The sequence below is a fragment of the Geotrypetes seraphini genome, chromosome 4 (assembly GCF_902459505.1).
Source record: "Geotrypetes seraphini chromosome 4, aGeoSer1.1, whole genome shotgun sequence".
Classification (NCBI taxonomy): domain Eukaryota; kingdom Metazoa; phylum Chordata; class Amphibia; order Gymnophiona; family Dermophiidae; genus Geotrypetes; species Geotrypetes seraphini.
In genome coordinates, this window is record NC_047087.1 from 36,348,124 (window position 1) to 36,370,369 (window position 22,246).

The 22,246-nt window shown below is 44.4% G+C and overlaps 1 protein-coding gene across 7 annotated transcripts in view; it reads left to right on the forward strand.

The window, feature by feature from the left end:
• The first annotated feature begins 390 nt into the window (after positions 1–390).
• The window catches only part of LOC117359812 (fatty acyl-CoA hydrolase precursor, medium chain-like), a 48,381-nt gene continuing 26,525 nt past the window's right edge, over positions 391–22,246 (forward strand). Inside the window, exons 1-6 of one of the 7 annotated variants that reach the window (XM_033943100.1) lie at positions 391–531; positions 10,858–11,062; positions 13,328–13,529; positions 14,339–14,477; positions 15,647–15,780; positions 15,974–16,127. In XM_033943100.1, the coding sequence (XP_033798991.1) occupies positions 11,041–11,062; positions 13,328–13,529; positions 14,339–14,477; positions 15,647–15,780; positions 15,974–16,127 (651 nt within the window). In that variant the 5' untranslated portion in view covers positions 391–531; positions 10,858–11,040. The other 6 variants (XM_033943096.1, XM_033943099.1, XM_033943101.1 and 3 more) reach the window with 6 other exon arrangements.

Genomic DNA, 22,246 nt, shown 5'->3' on the forward strand with positions numbered 1-22,246 from the left:
AGTGAAAGCTTCTCTGCAAGTTGGTATTCTATAAGAGGTAATTTCCCTGTGTTTCTGCTGCCTGAAACTCGAGTTGAGAACCCCCAAGCATTTTCAAAAGTTAGCTCCCCTCCTAAACTTAGGCTTTCTGAGTAACAGGAGAGCTGTTTCCATCCAAGCGTGGCCGACGCAGCATGCTTGTCCATGGAGAATAAATGGTTTTCGGAAAGAGGGAGGCCTGAAAACACAGTACTGCAGTTTGTGTTTTAATGGTGATGTACTTAGATCTTATTCAGCTTGCACGAGGACTGCAAAGACTAAGAAAAGTTGGGGGAATAGTACAAGGACTAGTTTTGAGGTTTTATAGTGTCAGAAAGAGAACAGGAAACCACTGATCTACTGTGTGCCCCAGGTAAAATGTATAAATAATAGAATCGTGCCCTGCTCTGGACAAATCCAGAAGAGGAAAGGGCACAAGGACCAGCCCCCTTCCACGTTAAAGTGAAGAAAGCAGCACTTGAAACGACTCTTCCTAAGGCTGTCACGGTGCAGGTCAGTACTGGCGAGCAATAACTCGGGTCAAACAACCCCCCCCCCCATTACGCCCCTCAGGAAACAAGAGAGAGGGAAAAAGAATGGGGAAATATATGTTTTAAAGCTTTGAGGAGTAATACTTGTTTAGAAAATCTGAAGTTCTTACAGTTTGTGGTTTAACAGTGCAAGGCAGAAAATGCAATTACAAATCATTTACTGCAGTGGTCTCAAACTCAACCCCTTTGCAGGGCCACATTTTGGATTTGTAGGTACTTGGAGGGCCTCAGAGAAAATAGTTAATGCCTTATTAAAGAAATGACAATTTTGCATGAGGTAAGCTTTATAGTTTATAAATCTTTCCTTTAGGCTAAGTCTTAATAATAATATTGTCATTTATAGCTAAAGAGACATATGATGAAGAAACTGTTTTATTTTACTTTTGTGATTATGATAAACGTACCGAGGGCCTCAAAATAGTACCTGGCGGGCCACATGTGGCCCCCCGGGCCGCGAGTTTGAGACCACTGATTTACTGTGATTCTGTTTGGAGGGGGAGGGGGGGGGGGTAAGAAGCTCAATGATTTTTGTGGGGTTTTTTCATGGTTAGGTGAATGAAGGAATTGTAAGCAACAGTGACTTAGGTCACTCCAAGCAGTGAGTTTTGCCCTTAAACAGAGGGGGGAAAAAAAGAGGTGGGATTCAGCCAGTGTGCAGGATGAATTATAATTTCAATATTGGGGATAATGTTTGAAAGTAAACCGTTTTGAGACCAGAAGCCGTGTCAGTTGCGGTTTGCACTAGGTTTTAAACTTTGATACCAGATACAAAATGTCGCAACAGGGTAAAGGGCGGATCCCCCGTGGAAGTAGCTCCGCTAAGGCGAATCAGCTCGGCTTCTTTTGTTATCCCCGCAGATCTCGAGGATGGCTCCCCGTGACGCCGCTTTGCTGCTTTTCCACCTGCTTTTCGGGATCGGGGTTGCTGGTTTTGCAGCAGATGGTAAGGTCATCGTTAATTGCTCAGCCCGGATGTTTTTGAAAGCCATAGAGCTGATTGAACGTTCACCTTCACCGGGTGCAGGAAAGCGGTGCTAGTCTTGGGGTTTACACGTGTGGACGATCTGGTTTTTACCCCACGAACGGCACTGGCAAAGTGAGTAAAAGGAGGATCTTGCGGATCTCAGCCGCACGGCCTTAAAAATCGCTCCGCCGCCGGCCAGATCGTCGTTTTACCCGCGGCTCAAGACGTGCAAGAACTGAAATCACCTCTAGTATTCGAGGCCTTACAGGTTTGCCTAGCTTAAAAAAAAAAAAACCAAAACAACCGCGGGCTTCATACTGGGAGGAGAGACGGGAGAAAGTTTGGATGGCGGAAGGAGGTAGTGCAGGCCCTCTATTGCCTTCCTTGTCCTTCCCTGCCTCTCGGTCAACTCCACAGCTCACGCCTTCCTGCCATTTCAGTGAAAACCTAGTGGGGAACATCACTTGCTTTTAGCTTCCTTTCAGATTGCTTAGATAGACGATAGGCTTGTCTTTTTTTTTAATTCCCCCCTCTTTTCATCGTCTCTTGCTTACAGTATTTGTCTAAAATGTTCAATCTATACTCCTAGCAATGAAAACGGAAGTATTAATAGTAATACGGTAGTAGTACAGTAATGAGAGAGAATTCCTGAGTGCTCCCAGGGCAGGCCCAAAGCGGTAAATCACTTTTGTAAATGCACCAAAGGAAATACTGAATCTAGCACATCCAGCATACATAATGTGACCATTTATTTTTTTTTCATCAAAACGGGACATCTATTAATATTCAGTCCCGCCCCCAGCCCCGCCCTAGCCTAGCCCCTCCCCCAATTTCTTCCATTCATTTTTTTGTATACACAATATCTTATTAATTCGTAATGGTAAACATAAAATATTTTAAAAAAAAAACCACAATGCACACTGTACAGCAGAGAAAATATTAATTATCATTTACGAGTTTCAGGGTTTTTTCAAAGATGTTAAGGCAGATTACTTTAAAATATGCAATGTCACCTCAGTAACTATAGAAAAATAGACAAATATAGTGCAAAATATAGACAGCAGATATAAATTCTCAAAACAGACACATTTTGATCACTAAATTGATAATAAAATCATTTTTCCTACCTTTGTTGTCTGGTGATTTCATGAGTCTCTGGTTGCACTTCCTTCTGATTGTGCATCCAATCTTTCTTTCTTTTGCATTCAACATTTCTTTCAGAATCCAGCCCCATCCCCTTTGGGTCCAGGTCTCTCTCTCTTTTCCCTCTGTTACCCTCCCCAGATTCAGTGTCAGTTCTCCTTTCTACCTTTGTTCCAGGTCTCCCTCTCTCTCCCCCTCTGTTTGAACCTCCCATAGTCATGCATCTGCCTCCTGTCTTTCCACTTTCGTCAAAGCCTTTTTCTCTGTAGTCTTTCTAATGTGCTTACAACCCCTCCTTTCTCTGCCTCTTTCTCTCCTTCTTTCCTTCTTCCCTCCCAGCAGATTTTAGCATTTCTCTCTCCTCCTTTTTTCCCCTCGGATCTAGTATCTGTCTCCTTCCTCTTTTCCTCCTCCCAGGTCTGCTATCTGTCTCCTCTCCTTCCCCCCTGCTCTGGCATCTCTCTCTCCGCTCCCTTCCTCCTGTTCTTCCCTGGTCTTCCTTCTCAATTTATTTTCTGCCTCTGTCTAGATTCTTTTTTACTATTCAGTCCTCAATTTCCCTCTTTCACTGTGTCTACCTATAGCTTGCCACCTTTTTCCCTCACCCCTTCCAGTAACTAACTCTATCCTCTTCCCTCAATCCTGCAAGTGCCCTTTTTTCTTTCTCCTCCCCACTTCCTTCCAGTGTCTGTTCCCCCTGTCCCTCACACTTCCATTCAGTGTCTGTTTCCCTCTCTCTATCCCTTCCATCTACTGTTCACCCTCTATCTTGCCCCTTCCATTCACTGCCCTCTGTGCTCTTTCCATCCAGTGTCTGCCCTCTCTCTTCCATATGGCATCTTCCCTCTTTCTATGCTCCTTCCATAAACTATCTATCCCGTGCCCCTTCTCTCCTTTGTACATGATTGATTTCAGCTCTGTCAGCTCTCTGTTTTTCTCTCTCTGTCTCCACCCCCTCCCTTATGCTCTGGCATCTCTCTCTTCTCCTTTCTTTCCTTCCTCCATGGTCTAGCATCATCCCTTCCCTGATTCCCGGCATCTCTCTCCTTTCCTTTTCTTCCATCTCTCCCTCCCCCTCCATTCTCTGACATCTCCTCCTTCCTTTTCCCTTGGGCTGGCATACCTTCCTCCTTCCCTCCAAGCCATGGCTTTTCCTTTCATTCCCTCCCTTATCTTCCTTCAACACTCTCCCCAATTCTCTCCCCCTCTGCTCCCTTTCCTCCTTGTCACCCAAGAACTTCATTGGGCAGCAGCAGCATTCACAATTCACTGCTGTTGCCAGCTTCAGGCCTTCCTCTCTGTCGGGTCCTGTCTTCATGAAAACAGGAAGTAGGCAGGACCCGGCAGAGAGCAAGGCCTGAAGCCGGCAACAGCAGCGAATTGTAAATGCTGCTGCTGCCCGAAGAAGGTAATGGAGCACCGAGGCAGACCGCTTCTCCCCCCTCCCAGCCGAACCCCCGCTGACTCTCCTATCTCTCCCTCCCGACCCTCCCAGTGAGTTGACAACCTCCCTCCAGTAGCGTCGGCAGCCGCAGCAAGCTAAACAGGCTGCTTCACAGCTTTCTCCTGCCTGCAAATCCCTCTGCCGCATCACTGATGACGTCATCAGTGACGCTTCACCGACAGTAGAAAGCCGCGAAGCAGCCTGTTTAGCTTGCTGCGGCTGCCGACACTACTGGAGGGAGGTTGTCAACTCGCTGGGAGGGTCGGGAGGGAGAGATAGGAGGCTGCGATCCCCTGTCCCGTTTTCCCCACTCACAGCTAAGGGACGCCCTCTCTGACAACGGGACATTTCGGGCGTCCCGAAGCTGTGAGTGGGGACAATGGGACAGGGGAAGTGAAAAAGGGATTGTCCCGTTCAAAACGGGACGTATGATCACCTTAAGCATACACAATAAACCCACAGCTATAACTAGGTCCACTGGAAGTAAAACAGTATTTCACAACTTTCCCTCTTGTATAAACCCCTAGTGGTGATGTGATGTAATTTAATGTATGTTATAATCAAATGTTTCAATAGGTTTCCCCTTCAATTCACACCATCACAGAGGTTAAACATTTAAATATTTGTATTTATTAGTTGCAAAAATAAACCCCCAAACAACCAACAACCCAATACCTAAATAGGTATTCCAACAATTATCAGATGTTATTTAAACAAAGTAAAGTAAATTTAAAAAGGAATGAATAGCAAAGCGAATTTTCCATTCATGGGTGATTGAATTTACATTGATTACAGTTCATGCATTTCAGCTTAATACCCTTGTTCCAGGATATCCAGAACCAAAGATATTTAAGTATTTTTAAAAAAAACAACAACAAAAAACAAACAGAAATTATTTCTCAGTTCAATCTATATATATAAAATCGGAGGTATGTGTGTGTGTATGTGCCGCGATCACGCAAAAACGGCTTGACCGATTTGAACGAAACTTGGTATGCAGATCCCTCACTACCTGGGATGATATGTTCTGGGGGTCTCGTGGCCCACCTGCACACGTGGGCGGAGCTACAAACATAAAATCAGATTTCACCCATTCATGTCAATGGAAAAAATGTAAAAAGCTGCCATTCTCACAGTAATTCAAAAACGGCTTGACCGATTTGAACAAAAATTGGTATGCAGATCCCTCACTACCTGGGGTGATATGTTCTGGAGGTCTCGCGGCCCTCCTGCACACGTGGGCGGAGCTACAAACAGAAAATCAGATTTCACCCATTCATGTCAATGGAAAAAATGTAAAAAGCTGCCATTCTCACTGTGACCAATTTGGACGAAACTTGGTATGCAGATCCCTCACTACCTGGGGTGATATGTTCTGGGGGTCTCGCAGCCCACCTGCACACGTGGGCGGAGCTACAAACTGAAAATCAGATTTCACCCATTCATGTCAATGGAAAAAATGTAAAAAGCTGCCATTCTCACAGTAATTCACAAACGGCTTGACCGATTTGAACGAAACTTGGTATGCAGATCTTTCACTACCTGGGGTGATATGTTCTGGGGGTCTCATGGCCCACAACTCTATTTTGCTTGCTCAAGGGTGGGTTCACCCAAGAATTTATATGTTCTTGCTCCAGGAGGTGAAACTAAAATTGTTGTTTATAATCACGTTTTGCGTTAGTTGTATTGTATTCATTTTGTCAAATATTTCACTTTATAATTTGAATATTGTACTTTTTATTAAGCTGTAAAAAAATACTTTCATTCAAAAAGAAGTGCGCCGCAGGAAAACTTAGTTTTAAAGAGCTCCGAAGCAGGGTGTGAGTGGGGAACCCCCCCCACACACACACACTTTACTGCATAGTGTTCATACTGCTGTTGGGAGGGGGGTTTGGGGGGGTTGGAACCCTCCATTATAGAAAAAAACGGAACTTTTTCTGATTTTTTCAGGAAAAGTTCCGTTTTCTCTATAATGTGGGGGGTTGCACCCCCCCCAACGGCAGCATGAACACTATGCAGTAAAGTGGGGGGGGGTTCCCCACTCACACCCTGCTTCAGGGCTCTTTAAAACTAAGTTTTCCCGTGACACGCTTCTTTCTTGCGCCGAATTGTCAGCGCTCGATTGTCGGCGCGCTGGTGTCTCGCGCGCGATTATCCCATCACCCTTGTAATGCTCAAAAGGGAATGCCCATCTCTTACTGGGAAAAATTTACCGGCCAAGCCAGAGGTGCCAGTAGGTGTTTGTGAGTGTGTTATGTGAGTGTATGTCCCGCACCTTTTACACAGGACACACACTTGCACAACACATACACAACTGCGCCCATATCCAGCGTTAAACAACCACAAAACAAGCCTGCAATCAAAACACAGGTGGGGGCAAAACAGAATCACGCCCATCCTGGTATTTTTTACTGGGCTGCTTTAGTTTTGTGCATCCTGCCCTCAGCAACTGTAAATTAATAGAAATATGTAGTTAGAAATTCATCTGAAACCCACTTCTTGCATGTAGTACAACACCAAACAAAAAATATTCCCCCTTTACTGTGAAAAAATATAGATAGCAGATATATCATGCATAAAGAACCTCCAATCCTGGGCATTCACAATGCATATGAAACTAAACGAGTCCAAAACAAAACTCCTTTGGCTCGGCCCAATATTAGACCATCTACCTTCAAGTTCAAGTTTCAAGTTTCAAGTTTAATCTTCATTTGATGAATCGCTTATAACAATATCTAAGCGATGTACAGGTTAAAAACCATCAGAATGTGGTAATACATTTAGTTTACAAAAGTCAATTAAAAGACAGACAAAATTGGACCAACAGGAAGGGGTGGGAAGGAAGGGGGAAAGTTACAATTTTGTTATATATTAGAATTTGACATAAAAAGGAAAGCACATTGGGTAGTAATGGGTTAAGGTGAGAAAAGAGGAATGTGGGAGCCTAAAATGTTATGTTTCATAAATCAAATGCATCTTGAAATAAATATGTTTTTAAAATTTTCTTAAAAGCGACGAGGTCTGTTTCGTTTTTAATAAAATTTGGAAGGGAGTTCCACAATGTAGGGGCTTTCACAGAGAACATATCATTACGTCTTGTGCCTATGATTCTTAGCGAAGGGATTGAGAGCAATTGTAATGAAGAGGATCTTAAAGAACGAGAAGATTTGTATGGGACAATCATTTTTGCAATATATTGGGGTTCGTTAAAGATCAATGTTTTGTAAACCAAAAATAAAATTTTAAAGGTAATTCGATGAGTTATGGGGAGCCAATGTGATTTAATCAGTAAAGGGGTAACGTGGTCAAATTTTTTTGCATTGTGAATTAATTTGACTGATGTGTTTTGGATGATTTGGAGACGTCTATTTTCTTTTTGGGTTATGTTGATTAGGAGAGAATTACAATAGTCCAATTTAGAGATAATAAGAGAATGAACTAAAATATTGAGTGATTTAGCATCTAAAAAAGTAGAAATTGAACGTAGGAGCCGTAATCTGTAAAAGCATGATTTAACTATTTCGCTAATATGGTCATGAAATGAAAGATCTACATCGATTACTACACCGAGGATTTTCAGCTTAGATACTGATTCTATAGGAGTGTTATCAAGTGTGAATGGTATTTTTTGAAATATGTCTCCTTTCCAAGTGAAAAGCATAGTTTTTGTTTTTTGTGTGTTTAAGGCCAGTTTGTTATTGTTTAACCAGTTTTTCATTTTTTCTAATTTGTCATTAATAATTTTTATTTCTTCTGTGTTTTCTGGGTTGAAAGGGTGCATGAGTTGAATGTCATCAGCGTATGAAAAGGTTGTAAATCCTAGTGACTGTGACATGGTGATAAGCGGGGATAGGAAAATGTTAAATAGAAGAGGAGATAATATTGATCCTTGTGGAACTCCAAAAGATGATGAGAAGTTTTCAGAATAGGTTTCATTGAATTTGACTCTCGAGATACGATCCGATAGAAAAGATGTTAACCATTGTAAGACTTGGCCATCTATCCCTAATGATTGCAGACGATTGAGAAGAATTTCATGATCTATGGTATCGAAAGCTGCGGATAGGTCTAGAGAAAAGAGTGCTACAGATTTATGATGGTCAAGAAAGTAGTGAATATTTGTGACGAGACCGATCATAGAATATTCAGTGCTATGATGTTTTCGAAAGCCTGTTTGGTTGGGATGTAACGCGTTAGAGGATTCGATGAATTCTGAAAGCTGTTCAAAAACTAGTTTTTCAGTCAGTTTCATTAGGAATGGTAAGTTTGAAATGGGGCGGTAATTGGAGGAGTCATCTTGACTGGATTTGAAGTTTTTTATTATTGGTGTGACAATAGAGGTTTTCCAAGTGGTAGGGACAGTAGCAGAAGAGAAACTTTTTTGTATGAGCGACAGAATAAAAGGACCAAAGTAAGAGAAATATTTCTTTAGATAGAACGGCGGAATAAGTTCTATAGGAGAACCTTTTAAGTTGATTGTTTTAAGATGTCTTTCAATGTCGTTTATGGTTGGAATTCTGAAGTTTATACATTTGGCTGTAGGAATAGTTATTTGTGGTTGCATTTTCAAATGCAGGTGAGATTGATGTGATAGTTGAGAATTTTTGTCTTATTTTGGCTATCTTTTGGCAGAAATAGTCTGCTAGTTCTTGTGCTTTTAATACTGATTTTTGATTAGATGTATTTTTTTTTTTTTTCCGGATTTACCGATTTTAGAATATTAAAGAGGACGGCAGTATTTTTGGCCTTTTGGATTTTGTTATTATAGTAAGATTTTTTTGCCTGGGTAATTTCACGTTTATAGTAGAGAGAAGTATCTTTAAATTTTTGGAGGTTGGTGGGGGTTTTGGAAGAGTTCTCAAGCAAAGTTCTGGGTGTCACCTTAGACTCTTCTCTATCCTTCAACGAACATCTCCAATCCCTGGTGAAGAAATGCTTCTTCAGCCTTCACATGCTAAGGAAAGTCAGACCCTATTTTCACCAAAAACACTTCGCAGTCCTAGTACAATCCATCATCCTCTCCAGATTGGATTATTGCAATTCTATCTACCTCAGCCTAACCAAGAAAAGCCTCCACAGACTTCAGTGGATTCAGAACGCCGCAGCTAAGCTTGTTTTCGCGAAAAGCAAATTTGATCGCATCTCACCACTCCTGTCTAAGCTCCATTGGCTCCCAGTAATCCCCAGGATCCACTTCAAATGTGCGTGTCTGGCCTACAAGATCCTACATGGCATCCTTCCTGCCGTTATCCCTCTATCCTGGACTCCCCAACCCCTACTTCCTCCAGATCCTCCCAAATTTTTAAACTATCCTTCCCTTCCATAAAAGGTATTTCCCATGCAGGCAAACTTGGGTCATCCCTCCCCTTTAGAATCACTGAGATCTGGAATAACCTTACCTCCCCACTCCGAACCTCAAGCTCCCTCCAACTCTTCCGCAAACACCTAAAAACCTGGCTATTCTCAAAACTGTAACACTTCCCCCCTCTTAGGCCTCTCACCTTCCCCTTTACACCTAACTCTTTAATCTCTCCACTGTAGTTCCTCTCTCATCCTTCTTCCTGTAAACCGTGCCGAGCTCCACATTCGTGGAGATGGTGCGGTATATAAACCCAAGGTTTAGTTTAGTTTAGTTTAGTTAGATTATCAGGATGAGGGCTTGGGGGAGGGGAGATAGTTGCAACTAGGGCAAATACAATGGGTCTTTAGGCCAAAGTAGGCCTCAAGCCTGCCTGAAGCTGAAGAAGGCACAGCTTATCAGGTTTGGGGGGGGGGGGTCCCCTCCCAAATTTCTGCCTTGGGCCCCAGCCAAGACTGAAACCAGCTCTATACATTCCAAAACTGACATATTCCAATCACTATGTTGTCCCAGTCTCTGGTTTCTGTGTCCCTCTCTCTTAACTCTTTCCCCAGTATCTCCTGTCCATTTGGCATTTCTTCTCTCTCCATTTCCACCATCCATCTTCCTCTTGGCCCAGATTCTCCAAAGTACCCCATAAGTTATGTGGTTATGTGATCATGTCTACGGAGGCACCTAAGGTCGAAGTAGGCGTGGTTAATGCCGGAAATGACCTTAGGGCAGGGCTGCCCAAGTCCAGTCCTCGAGATCTACTGGCAGGCCAGGTTTTCAGGATATCCACAATGAACATGCACAAGAGAGATTTGCATACCAAGAAGGCAGTGCAGGCAAATCTCTATCTAGACAACTGATCCTCTCTTCTCTCTCCCCTCTATAGCGATTAACTTGTTCTATTGATCACTCTCTCCTCAAAAATGGATTTCCTGTCCTATTAACCCTCTTTCTTCCTCCCCTCTTAAAGTCAATCAATTTGTACCTTTGCTTAATCTTTGTAAACCGCATAGAACTTCACGGTATTGCGGTATATAAGCTGTTATTATTATTATTATCTCTCTCGTGCATGTTCATTGTGGATATCCTGAAAACCTGGCCTGCCAGTAGATCTCCAGGACCCTGGACTCCAGGATCTGGGCAGCCCTTCCCTAAGGTCATTTCCGGCATTAACCACGCCTACTTCGACCTTAGGTGCCTCCATAGACGTGATCACATAACCACATAACTTATGGTGTATTTTGGAGAATTTGGGTCAAGAGGAAGATGGATGGTGGAAATGGAGAGAGAAGAAATGCCAAATGGACAGGAGATACTGGGGAAAGAGTTAAGAGAGAACTGTAATTTAATTTCCTTGTTTGTAATGCTATAAATTTTTCTTTCAAAGGACAAGAGGTTTTCCAGCCCACTGTGGACATCAAATATGGGAAACTCCAAGGAAAACTGCTCAAAGTAAAAGGCACAGACAGACATGTTGAGGCTTATCTTGGGATTCCATTTGCAAAACCACCAGTTGGACCATTGAGATTTTCTCCCCCACAGCCTGCTGAGCCTTGGGACGGTGTGAGAGATGCAACAAGCTACCCCCCAATGTAAGACCTTAAATTAATAAAAAGTCAGATAATCATTAGACAGTTTGTACACTTATACAGCTTATGTTATGTTTACAGATGCATTCGGGTAACATTCTATTATCGGATGGAATACAGAGTTTAGCAGAGATCAACCTGAATTTAAGAGCACATAATCATCTTTTATTTCATTTTCTTTACTATTAATATTGTAGTTCTATCTTTTTTTTATCTTAGTTTAATTTTTAGTTCTTATTAAAATTATATGTAAACCACATAGATGTATTTCCATTCCGGTATATAAAATGTAAAATGAACTTAGAAATTTTTCATATGAATGGATGCTGCTTGATTGTTAGTCCAGCCACCCCACTTGTTTTTATCTAATAGCTTTCTTTAAAGAATGAAATGAGCATCCTACAGCTGGAGAATTGGGCAACAGTAATGGGTGATTTCAATTACTCTAACATTGACTGTTTAAGGGCTCCTTTTACAAAGGTGCGTTAGGGCCTTAGCGCGCTAAATTGCCACGCGCACTAGCCGCGTTAGGCGCAGGCGGTAATTTTTCGGCTAGCACGCGCTTGGGAGGTAAAATTCCTAGACATCATAAATGACTGCTTCTTGGAGCAACTGGTCCGGGAACCACAAGAGGGGAAGCTATTTTAGATTTGGTCCTTAGTGGAATGCAAAGCATAGTACAGGAGTTAACTGTATTGGGTCCGCTGGGAAACAGTGATTATAAGGTGATAAAATTTGAGCTGATACCGGGAGTGACGTCACAAAAGAAATCTACTGTAGGGGCGTTTAATTTTCAAAAGGGCGATTATGATAAAATGAGGAAAATGTTTAAAAAGAAGCTAAAAGGATCAGTTGCAAAGGTTAGGACTGTAAATCAGGCATGGATGTTATTTAAAAATACCATCGTGGAAGCCCAGACCAGATGTATTCCACATATCAGCAAAGGTGGAAAGAAGAGGAAACGAGAGCCGGAGTGGTTAAAAGGTGCAGTGAAAGAGGCTATTGGAGCCAAAAAAACATCCTTTAAAGAACTGAAAAAGAATCCCAATGAAGAAAATAAGAAGAGACACAAACACTGGCAACTTAAATGCAAAGCTTTGATAAAGACAGCTAAGAGATAATATGAAGAGAAACTTGCAAAAGAGGCAAAAACTCATAAAAAATTTTTTTAGGTACATCAGAAGCAGAAAACCTGTGAGGGAATCTGTGGGACCGTTGGATGATTAAGGAGCAAAAGGGGTGCTCCTTAATCATCATAGTGGAGAGACTGAATGAATTCTTTGCTTCGGTCTTTACAGAAGAAGATGTAAGAGATCTTCCTGAACCGGAAATGGTTTTCAAGGGTGAAGATCCAGAGGAACTGAAAGAAATTTCAGTGAATCTGGAAGACGTACCAAGCCAAATCGACAAGTTAAAAAATGATAAATCATCTGGACTGGATGGTATATATTCCCAGGGTACTAAGAGAACTCAAACATGAAATTGCTGACCTGCTGTTAGTGATTTGTAACCTGTCGCTAAAATTTTCTGTAGTACCTGAAGATTGGAGGGTGGCCAATGTTACGTCAATTTTTAAAAAGTCTTCCAGGGGAGATCCGGGAAATTACAGACCGGTAAGCCTGACTTCAGTGCTGGGCAAAATGGTAGAAACAATTATAAAAAATAAAATTGTGGAACACATAGACAAATATGATTTAATGAGATGGAGTCAGCATGGGTTCAGATGAGAGAGATCTTGCCTCACCAATGTGCTTGACTTCTTTGAAGGTGTGAATAAAGTTTCAAATTTGAAGTTTCAAATTTGATTAATCACTTTACATAAAATTCTAAGCGACTTACAATTAAAATGGGGAAATACAAGTAATCATCTAAAACATGACGAGAGACAAAGACTCTAATTGATGAACTGGAACGATGGGAAAAAAGGGAGAACTACAATTTATATAGGAAAGAAACATAAAAAGGGCAGAACGAGGGGAGAGGGAGAAAAAAATAATGTTTGAGGTTGCCAAGAGTGGATTAAGGTGAGCCAGTTGATGTAGTGTATCTAGATTTTCCAGAAAGCTTTTGATAAAGTTCCTCATGAGAGGCTCCTGAGAAAATTAAAGAATCATGGGATAGGTGGCAAAGTTCAGTTGTGGACTGCATATTCGGTATTTGACTGAATAATAAAATATGTTGCTATTCAGTCCAGCTCTACAGTCAAGTCAGTTTATTTACTTTAATTATAAAATGTACTGTGTTCTTTTTGGTTTGCTTCTATTTTAGTTTTGTTTAAATTTGGCGGCAGTCCTACAGAGTTGCCATGGGGACCAACCCATTCAGCGGGAAAGTCGAGGTCTGCCCCAGGCTCGCCCATTGCTCCGTCCAGCTCTGTCTGTTTCTCCCACCCCTGGACCAGCCTATTGGTAGCCAGAGGCAAAAGGAGTTGCCTTTTGGTACTGTTCAGCAGGAAAGGCCTTCATAAAAGGTAATTTCCTGCTGCCCTGGGATTAGTCCAAACTCAAACAAGGGGAAATCCCAAGTAAATAATGAAGGAGTAAGTACAAACAGCTTCACTTCAAAACCAACTCACATAAATCCTATGTCACATGTACTTTATTGCACACCTCTCAAATCAAGTAATAGATATTCCGTCTGCTCATAGAATGCCAGTTCACAAGGCACCATGCGGTAAAGGATTATCTCCCACCAGTGGTGCACAAAGAAATCTAATCATAGTACGTTAATATAAGAGCATATCGCTTATACGTAAATAAACTTCCATACATGTTATACTTCAAAACACACTTAACTGCTTGGACACTTAGCATGGTGAAGTAACCCCGGCTTTGACATGAGCCATGTTTCGCTGATGCTACCTCAGGAAGCCGAGGGACAGCTCAAACGCAAGGGATCCTTGAAACTCATAAGGCTGAAACATTTCTAAACACTTGCAGAACTTGACTTGAGAGGTATGCAGTAAAGTACTTGTGACAAAGGATTTATATGGGGTTGGTTTTGAAGGGAAGCCCTGGGATTAGTGGCAGTAGGGAAATAACCTTTTATACGGTCTTTCCTGTTGCTTTGGCACCAAGAGACAACTTTGCGGGCGATTGCAGATCGTCAGTGGGATAAGGGCTGCAAAAGTGAGTCTCCTGCAGGACTCTATGATCCCTCTTTGGAACAATTCAAATCTGTGCTTTGGGAGTGTCCTGGAGAGTGGCTGTGATCACTTTTGTGAGCAAGTACACGCAAACTGACTGACTGACACGGTGTTTTTCTATTCTGTTTTGCAAGCTGCCCACAGGTACTGGAGAACTTAGAAGCATTAGCTAAAGCTATTAATGCAAAATTACCTACACTGACAATTTCAGAGGACTGTTTATTCCTAAATGTTTACACACCTGCACACCGCAGCAAGAATTCCAAGTTACCCGTAAGTAAGTCTATTGGGATAATTCTTTTTTAATCATTAGGGCATGGTTTTATTAAGTTTTCTCCCTAAAAATAGACTAATATTCGGAATGATTTAACTGGACAGAAATGGCTGCTGTCTACTTAAACTACTTGTTCGGGGCTATCGTTTCAGTGGCAACCTGATTATCGTTGCTGAAAATGACCAGTTAGCGGCTAAGTAAAAACTGGCTCTCTTGGAGATGCTTTAGGAGTGGAATCAGCACTTGGCCAGTTAAATGCCAACATTCAGTACTTAACTGGCCAGAGTAACCACTTAAATGGGGCTGCAAAAAAAACCACAGTCCTATCTTTGTGCAGCAACCCATGGTTAAATGCTGGATATTGAGTTAACTGACTATGCATAAACTGGATATTCAGTGCCAAAGCCCTAACAGCCTGGCATTGAATATCCAGGAATAATGCTGGTGGCGGTCAGCAAAATGCTCTTGCCACCAGCTGAATAGTGACCCCCAGAATAAAGAAAATGTCTTAATAAATACTCGTAAGGCTCCTTGGACCTGATTCTATAATGGCATCTAATCCCTAAGTGCTGTTCAGTTCTAGAGCCATGCTTGGCAGCGCCTAAGCATTCTTAGAGACCAGGAGGCATAAAATTCCTAGGCACGCTCCATTTAGGCCAGGGTTTTCTTGACCTAAATGAGTGCGCCTAAGGTAGGTGCCTACTAGAGAATGGCACAGTGACAAAATTCATCACCGTTCCCATCCCCGCGGTTATCCACAGGAAACCATCTCCATGTCATTCTTTAAAGATAGAGGGAAGAATCAGAAGATGAATGGGCACAGCCACTGACCCTCAACCCTTGCGTTGAAGAATGCTGGTGCAGAAGGTCTGCAGTTGAGATAGACACTAAAGAATGACAATCTCTGGTATCCAGTTCATTTTTGGACTTACAAAATTACAATCTACATGTTTATTTTTACTGTGTTCTGCCCAAACTGTTTTTCTTCCAGTGGTCCCACTGCAGTTTACCCTGTCTGGTGGAGGATACTCGGGATTCATGATCTGTTTGCCTTTCTCTTCTCTCACTCAAATCATTAGCTTATAGCAGGATCAAGTGGGTTAATGGATAAAAAAGTGTGATATATGCTGAAAATATATTTTTGCATCTGATCTTCTGTCATATTAAGGTCATGATGTGGATCCATGGAGGAGGCTTAACGAGCGGAGGGGCATCTTTTTATGATGGCTCTGCATTATCTGCCTACGAAAACGTGGTGATGGTTTCAATTCAGTACAGAATAGGGATCCTGGGATTCTTTAGGTAAGACCTTATCTTCTGCCTTGCAAACATTAAAACACTTTGAATTCTGCTAAAAGTAGAGTGGGCGTCAGTTTTAAATATTGAAAGTGAGACTTCACGTTTCCTCTCAAACTGCATTTTGTGATATATTTTCCAAGCAATAATGACATATGTCTGTTGGTCTTAGAGCATTTCTCTTTCTGCTCTTCTTCAGCACGGGGGATGATTACGCCCGTGGCAACTGGGGCTTTCTGGACCAGCTTGCAGCTTTATATTGGATTCAGGAAAACATTGAACATTTTGGTGGTGATCCCGATTCTGTGACCATATTTGGAGAGTCCGCAGGTGGGCTAAGTGCTTCTGCACTGGTAAGTGGTTACCAAGAGTTTTTGAATAAACTAATTTATAGAACCTCATGTATTAGGGTTACTCTATGACTCTTATCAAAGGTCTTGAACGTCGCACAATTTTATCACTGCACAGATTCGCTTTAAACTTTTCACATTGATGTGTTAAGATTTATCGTGGATTGGCTCCTCAGTAGTTGATAGAATCACTTTTGCCATCTATTAAAGCTTCTAATTACAATCTTAGCAATTATATGAAGTTAAACTATTCAACTGTTAGAGAGGTTAAGAGTATAAGAATAATGTTCATTTTTTTCCTATCAAGCAGTTGCAGTGTGGAACAGTTTTCCATTAAATGGAAGATAAGCTGCTCCTAGCTGTCCCCTTCTCCTCCATTAACAATTCCAGACTTTGTTCCTTTCATCTAGCTGCCCCCTACGCCTGGAATAAATTACTTGAGTTTGTCGGCCAAGCCCCTACCCTTGTTTAAAAGCAGACTGAAAACCCACTTTTTTGATATAGCCTTCAATCCATAACCCTACTCCCCGCTGCCCACCAACCCAGCAGGCAGATTAACCGTTCCCCCTTAACTGTACCCATGACATCTCATTTATCTGTTTAGATTGTAAGCTCTTTCAAGCAGGGACTGTCTTCTTTATGACTCTGCACAGTGCTGCTTACATCTGGTGGCGTTATAGAAATAATTACCGTATTTTCTCGCATATAATGCGCGCGTTATATGTGGTTTTTACGTACCGCGCACACCCTTGCGCGTTATACGCGTGAGCGCGTTGTACAAAATTTTTTTTACATAGTTCCCCCCCCCGACGTCCTATTCACCCCCCCCCCCGCAGGACCGCTCGCACCCCCACCCCGAAGGACACCTCGCATGCACTCCCACCCGCACCCCACCCTGAAGGACACCTCGCACGCACTCCCACCCGCACCCCCACCCTGAAGGACCGCTCGCACCCCCACAGCCTCCCGACCCCCCCCCCATCATGTAGAAGCTCCTACCGGTGTCCTGCTGTTTCCTCTTGGCGGTCCCGACACCCGACACGATCGGGGCAAGAGGGAGCTCAAGCCCTCTTGCACCAGCCAACCGCGGCACCCCCGACACGATCGGGGCAAGAGGGAGCCCAAGCCCTCTTGCCCCGCCGACTCCCCAACTCCCCGACAATATCGGGCCAGGAGGGAGCCCAAGTCCTCCTGGCCCTAGTGACCCCCCCCCCGCTAGTTGTTCGGGCTAGGAGGGAGCCCAAACCCTCCTGGCCACGGCGACCCCCCTACCCCCACCCCGCACTACATTACGGGCAGGAGGGATCCCAGGCCCTCCTGCCCTCGACGCAAACCCCCTCCCCCCAACGACCGCCCCCCCCAAGAACCTCTGACCGCCCCCCCCAGCCGACCCGCGACCCCCCTGGCCGACCCCCACGACACCCCCACCCCCCTTCCCCGTACCTTTGTGTAGTTGGCCGGACAGACGGGAGTCAAACTCGCCTGTCCGGCAGGCAGCCAACGACGGAATGAGGCCGGATTGGCCCATCCGTCCCAAAGCTCCGCCTACTGGTGGGGTCTAAGGCGCCTGGGCCAATCAGAATAGGCCCGGGAGCCTTAGGTCCCACCTGGGGGCGGGGCCTGAGGCACATGGGCCCAACCCGACCATGTGCCCAAGGCCCCGCCCCCAGGAGGGACCTAAGGCTCCCGGGCCTATTCTGATTGGCCCAGACGCCTTAGGCCCCACCAGTAGGCGGAGCTTTGGGATGGATGGGCCAATCCGGCCTCATTCCGTCGTTGGCTGCCTGCCGGACAGGCGGGTTTGGCTCCCGTCTGTCCGGCCAACTACACAAAGGTACGGGGAAGGGGGGTGGGGGGGTCGGCCAGGGGGGGTCGCGGGTTGGCTGGGGGGCGGTCGTTGGGGGGAGGGGGGTTTGCGTCGAGGGCAGGAGGGCCTGGGATCCCTCCTGCCCGTAATGTAGTGCGGGGTGGGGGTAGGGGGTCACCGTGGCCAGGAGGGTTTGGGCTCCCTCCTAGCCCGAACAACTAGCGGGGGAGGGGATCGCCAGGGCCAGGAAGACTTGGGCTCCCTCCTGGCCCGATATTGTCGGGGAGTTTGGGAGTCGGCGGGGCAAGAGGGCTTGGGCTCCCTTTTGCCCCGATCGTGTCGGGGAGTTGGGGGGGCAAGAGGGCTTGAGCTCCCTCTTGCCCCGATCGTGTCGGGAGTGCCTCGGTTGGCTGGGGCAAGAGGACTTGAGCCTCCTCTTGCCCCGATCGTGTCGGGGGTGCCACGGTTGGCTAGGGCAAGAGGGCTTAAGCTCCCTCTTGTCCCGATCGTGTCGGGGAGTCGGGACCGCCAAGAGGAAGCAGCAGGACACCGGTAGGAGCTTCTACATGATGGGGGATCGGGAGGCTGTGGGGGTGCGAGCGGTCCTTCAGGGTGGGGGTGCGGGTGGGAGTGCGTGCGAGTGGTCCTTTGGGGTGGGGGTGCGGGTGCGTGCGAGCGGTCCTTCGGGGTGGGGGTGCGAGTGGTCCTGCGGGGGGGGTGAATCGGACGTCGGGGGGGCATCAGGCTTTCAGGGTGGGGACAGGACTTCAAGGGGGAGAGGAGAGTCAGGGCGGGCGAAAGGAGAGTCGGGGTGGCCAGAGGAGAGTCGGGGCGGGCGAAAGGAGAGTCAGGCGGCGACGGGAGAGTCGGGCAGCATGCGCGGTATACGGGTGTGCGCGGTATATAAAAATTTCCGTACATAAATTTGTGTTTTTCGCGCGCTATACCCGTGTGCGCGTTTTACACGGGTGCGCGTTATCTATGTGAAAATACGGTAATAGTAGTAGTAAATGTGGGATCTGTGTAAGCATCTTCATGTTACACAGGTTCCAGAGGAGAGCGACAAAGATGGATAAGGGACTGGAGGAGTTGCCGTACAATGAGAGGCTAGAGAAACTGGGCCTCTTCTCCCTTGAAAAGAGGAGACTGAGAGAGGACATGATAGAAACATTCAAGATAATGAAGGGTATAGACTTAATAGATAAAGACAGAATGTTCACCCTCTCCAAGGTGGAGAGAACGAGAGGGCACTCTCTAAAGTTAAAAGGGGATAGATTCCGTACAAAAGCAAGGAGTGGTAGAAATCTGGAACTCTTCCAGAGGCTGTTATAGGGGGGGAACATCCTCCAGGGATTCAAGAAAAGGTTAGATAAGTTCCTGCTGAACCAGAATGTACGAAGGTAAGGCTAGACTCAAATAGGGCACTGGTCTTTGACCTAAGGGCCGTCGCGTGAGTGGATTGCTGGGCACGATGGACCACTGGTCTGACACAGCAGTGGCAATTCTTATTGAAAGGGTATTAATGCTTGTTATAAAGGATGTAAATTAAGAAATGACAGATTTGTACTCATATTGAACTGTTAGAATTTTATAATTTGCGTCTATCCTGGCTATTCCAGCGTCTTGGATTATGTTATCCGCATTGAACTGCAGAGGTACCATGTGGAATACAAGAATTACATTTTGTTTATATATTTTAATATCTGTTTTGTTAGGATAAGATTATACATGCATTTGAATCGCAACTCAGTTGTATGTAGTATCTTCCTTTTTACATTAGTACTGTCCAAAAATGCTGTAAAACTTCAGAGGCCTTTGTCTTGTACCCCAGGAGAGCGGTAGAACAGGTCTGTCTCTTCATGGCTCATGGGAAAGATCAGGTGTGTGGGCACCACCTGAAACTCAAGAGGTTGGACGCTAGCCTAGGTAGGGGAAGTTTATTTGTCTCTGCTGCCAGTAAGCTTTATGGTCAAGAAGAACATTCCTAGAATGGTATTGCATTCCTCTCTAGTTTACCTTTTAAATAGGAAGCTAATTGGTGACCACATTTATTCTGTTCGGAATAGTACTTTGCATTCTGTGTGAAAATTTGGCGTACAGTGAACCTAGATAATATAGTATTGCATGTAAATTTTGTGCATTGTATTTGTTTTAAGAATTTCATATTGGTTGGATCTTTGATGCAAGGATTCTAGTCTTTTTATTTCATTCTCCTAGGCCGTGTTTTGTTTTGATAGAGATGCTGTGTAGGAAATAATGCAATACTTCAGAAGGTTGTTATGGTTCAAACCTCCCTTGAACCCCTCCTATTCCAATACAGTCTTATCAAACGGTTACCCAGGCCCTCAGCGGTGCCACCAAAGGTTCAATAAGTTTTCATAACCATTGGATTTATGCCCCTAATCGTCATCGGGTACCTGGTGTTCTAGAAATCTGGTATTTTATCTTTTTTTATATATTTTTCTAATAAGTTAAATAAGTTAAATACTTTAAACAATAGAAATGCTCAGATAGTAAATACTATGCACTTAGCTTGGGTAGTTAGCCTAGAGGGACAGAGTCGCCAACATGTTTCACCCGTTAGGGTTTCCTCAGGGCAAAATCCCTGCAACAGAAGACCAACTTTAATGACCTATAAAATTGCAAAACATGCCTAAAGATTTTACTAATAACGCTCTCTTACCTCATAACTGACACTCAACATGACGCGGCCACCCGTAATGTGATCAAAGATGGCCGCAGCGTGTACTGTAGGTTCTTAAATATTCTCTCTCCCAGCTGAGACTGACGTCATCGGGTAAGCCCGGATGCGTGGAGTTGACCGCGTAACCGAGGAAACCCGCGGGAGAAATTTCAAAGAATTCTACCCACTCCTGCTTGACTGATCGTAGACAGGGAACACTAGTGAAACCTCACCAGAGAGACTGCCATTCTAATTCTAAATTCATCCCGTGAGGGGTAACAGAATTGAGTTGGTATATCCACTTCTGTTCCAGGAAATTAAGTTTAGCCTCCAAATTGCCTTCTAATCCTTGAAAATCAATGGCGTCAATCACCCGCCATCTAATGTGATCAGTGGTGTGTTTCTTAGACAGCCAATGGGTCACAAGAGGGGCTGTCAGAGTTTCAGTGGAGATCCTAGACTTGTGTTCATTAAGTCTAACCTGGATGGCCCGTTTAGTGCGCCCCACATAAACTAGGGGGCATGGGCAAATGATGATGTATATAACCCAAGTAGATCTACAGGTGGTATGGATTCTGGCCCTAATGGTGCGTCCCGTGAGGGGGTCCCGCCAGGTACTACCCTCCACGGTCTTATCACACCATTGGCAGTGGGAGCATTTCGTGTGGGCTGCCTGATTGTCAATGGGGCGAGCTTGACGAGTAAGTAACTGACCTATCGTGGTGCCCCTAGTATACGCTATAAGGAGAAATTCTTGCAACCCCCTCAGGGTCCTCAGGATGGGCCAATGTTGTCTAATTGAGCCCACCATCCCTTTGGCCGCGTCCGAAAAAGGAAGGACACAAACTAATCTGGTATTTTCTGAGTCTCGAGGGGTATTATCACCCTTCTCTTGGAGCAATAAATCACGATGGGCGTAACGGGCCCGCAAATATGCCTTATGAATGGCTCTCTCAGGGTAACCCCTAGCCCGAAATCTATTGGTGATGTCATTAGCAGCCCTCTGAAACTGAGACAAATCAGAACATACCCTCCTGGCCCTCAAAAATTGGCTAATGGGGAGGCTGTATTTGAGCTTGTAGGGGTGAAAGCTTGAGAAATGCAACAACGCATTCCTTGCTACTGGTTTCCTGTACAGGGTGGTAAGAAGAGTATTTTCCTCTCTGTAGATGAGAATGTCCAAAAGTTCGATTTTAGACAGGCTGTAAGTGGCAGTGAATTGAAGATTCCTGTCAATAGTATTAATCCAGTGGATGAATTGTTGAAGTTCATGCTCCGTACCTGTACATAAGAAAAATATGTCATCCAAAAACCTTTTCCATATCAAGATCTTTTGAAGGAAATACATGGATGGATAGATGGTTTGCTCTTCAAATTTCCCAACATACAGGGTGGCGACCGAGGGCGCAAAAGTAGCCCCCATAGCCACCCCCTGTATTTGTTTGTAAAAGTTATCTTCATACTTAAAGTAGTTATCCTGGATGACCCATTTCGCCAGTGCCATAAGAAAATCCGTTGAGATCCGTTGTGGGCCTTGTCTGGCCTCCAACGTGTCCCTAATGATTTGCAAAGCCCCCTGTTGTGGAATCTTCGTATATAGAGAGACGATGTCCAATGTAACCAACCAGCAGG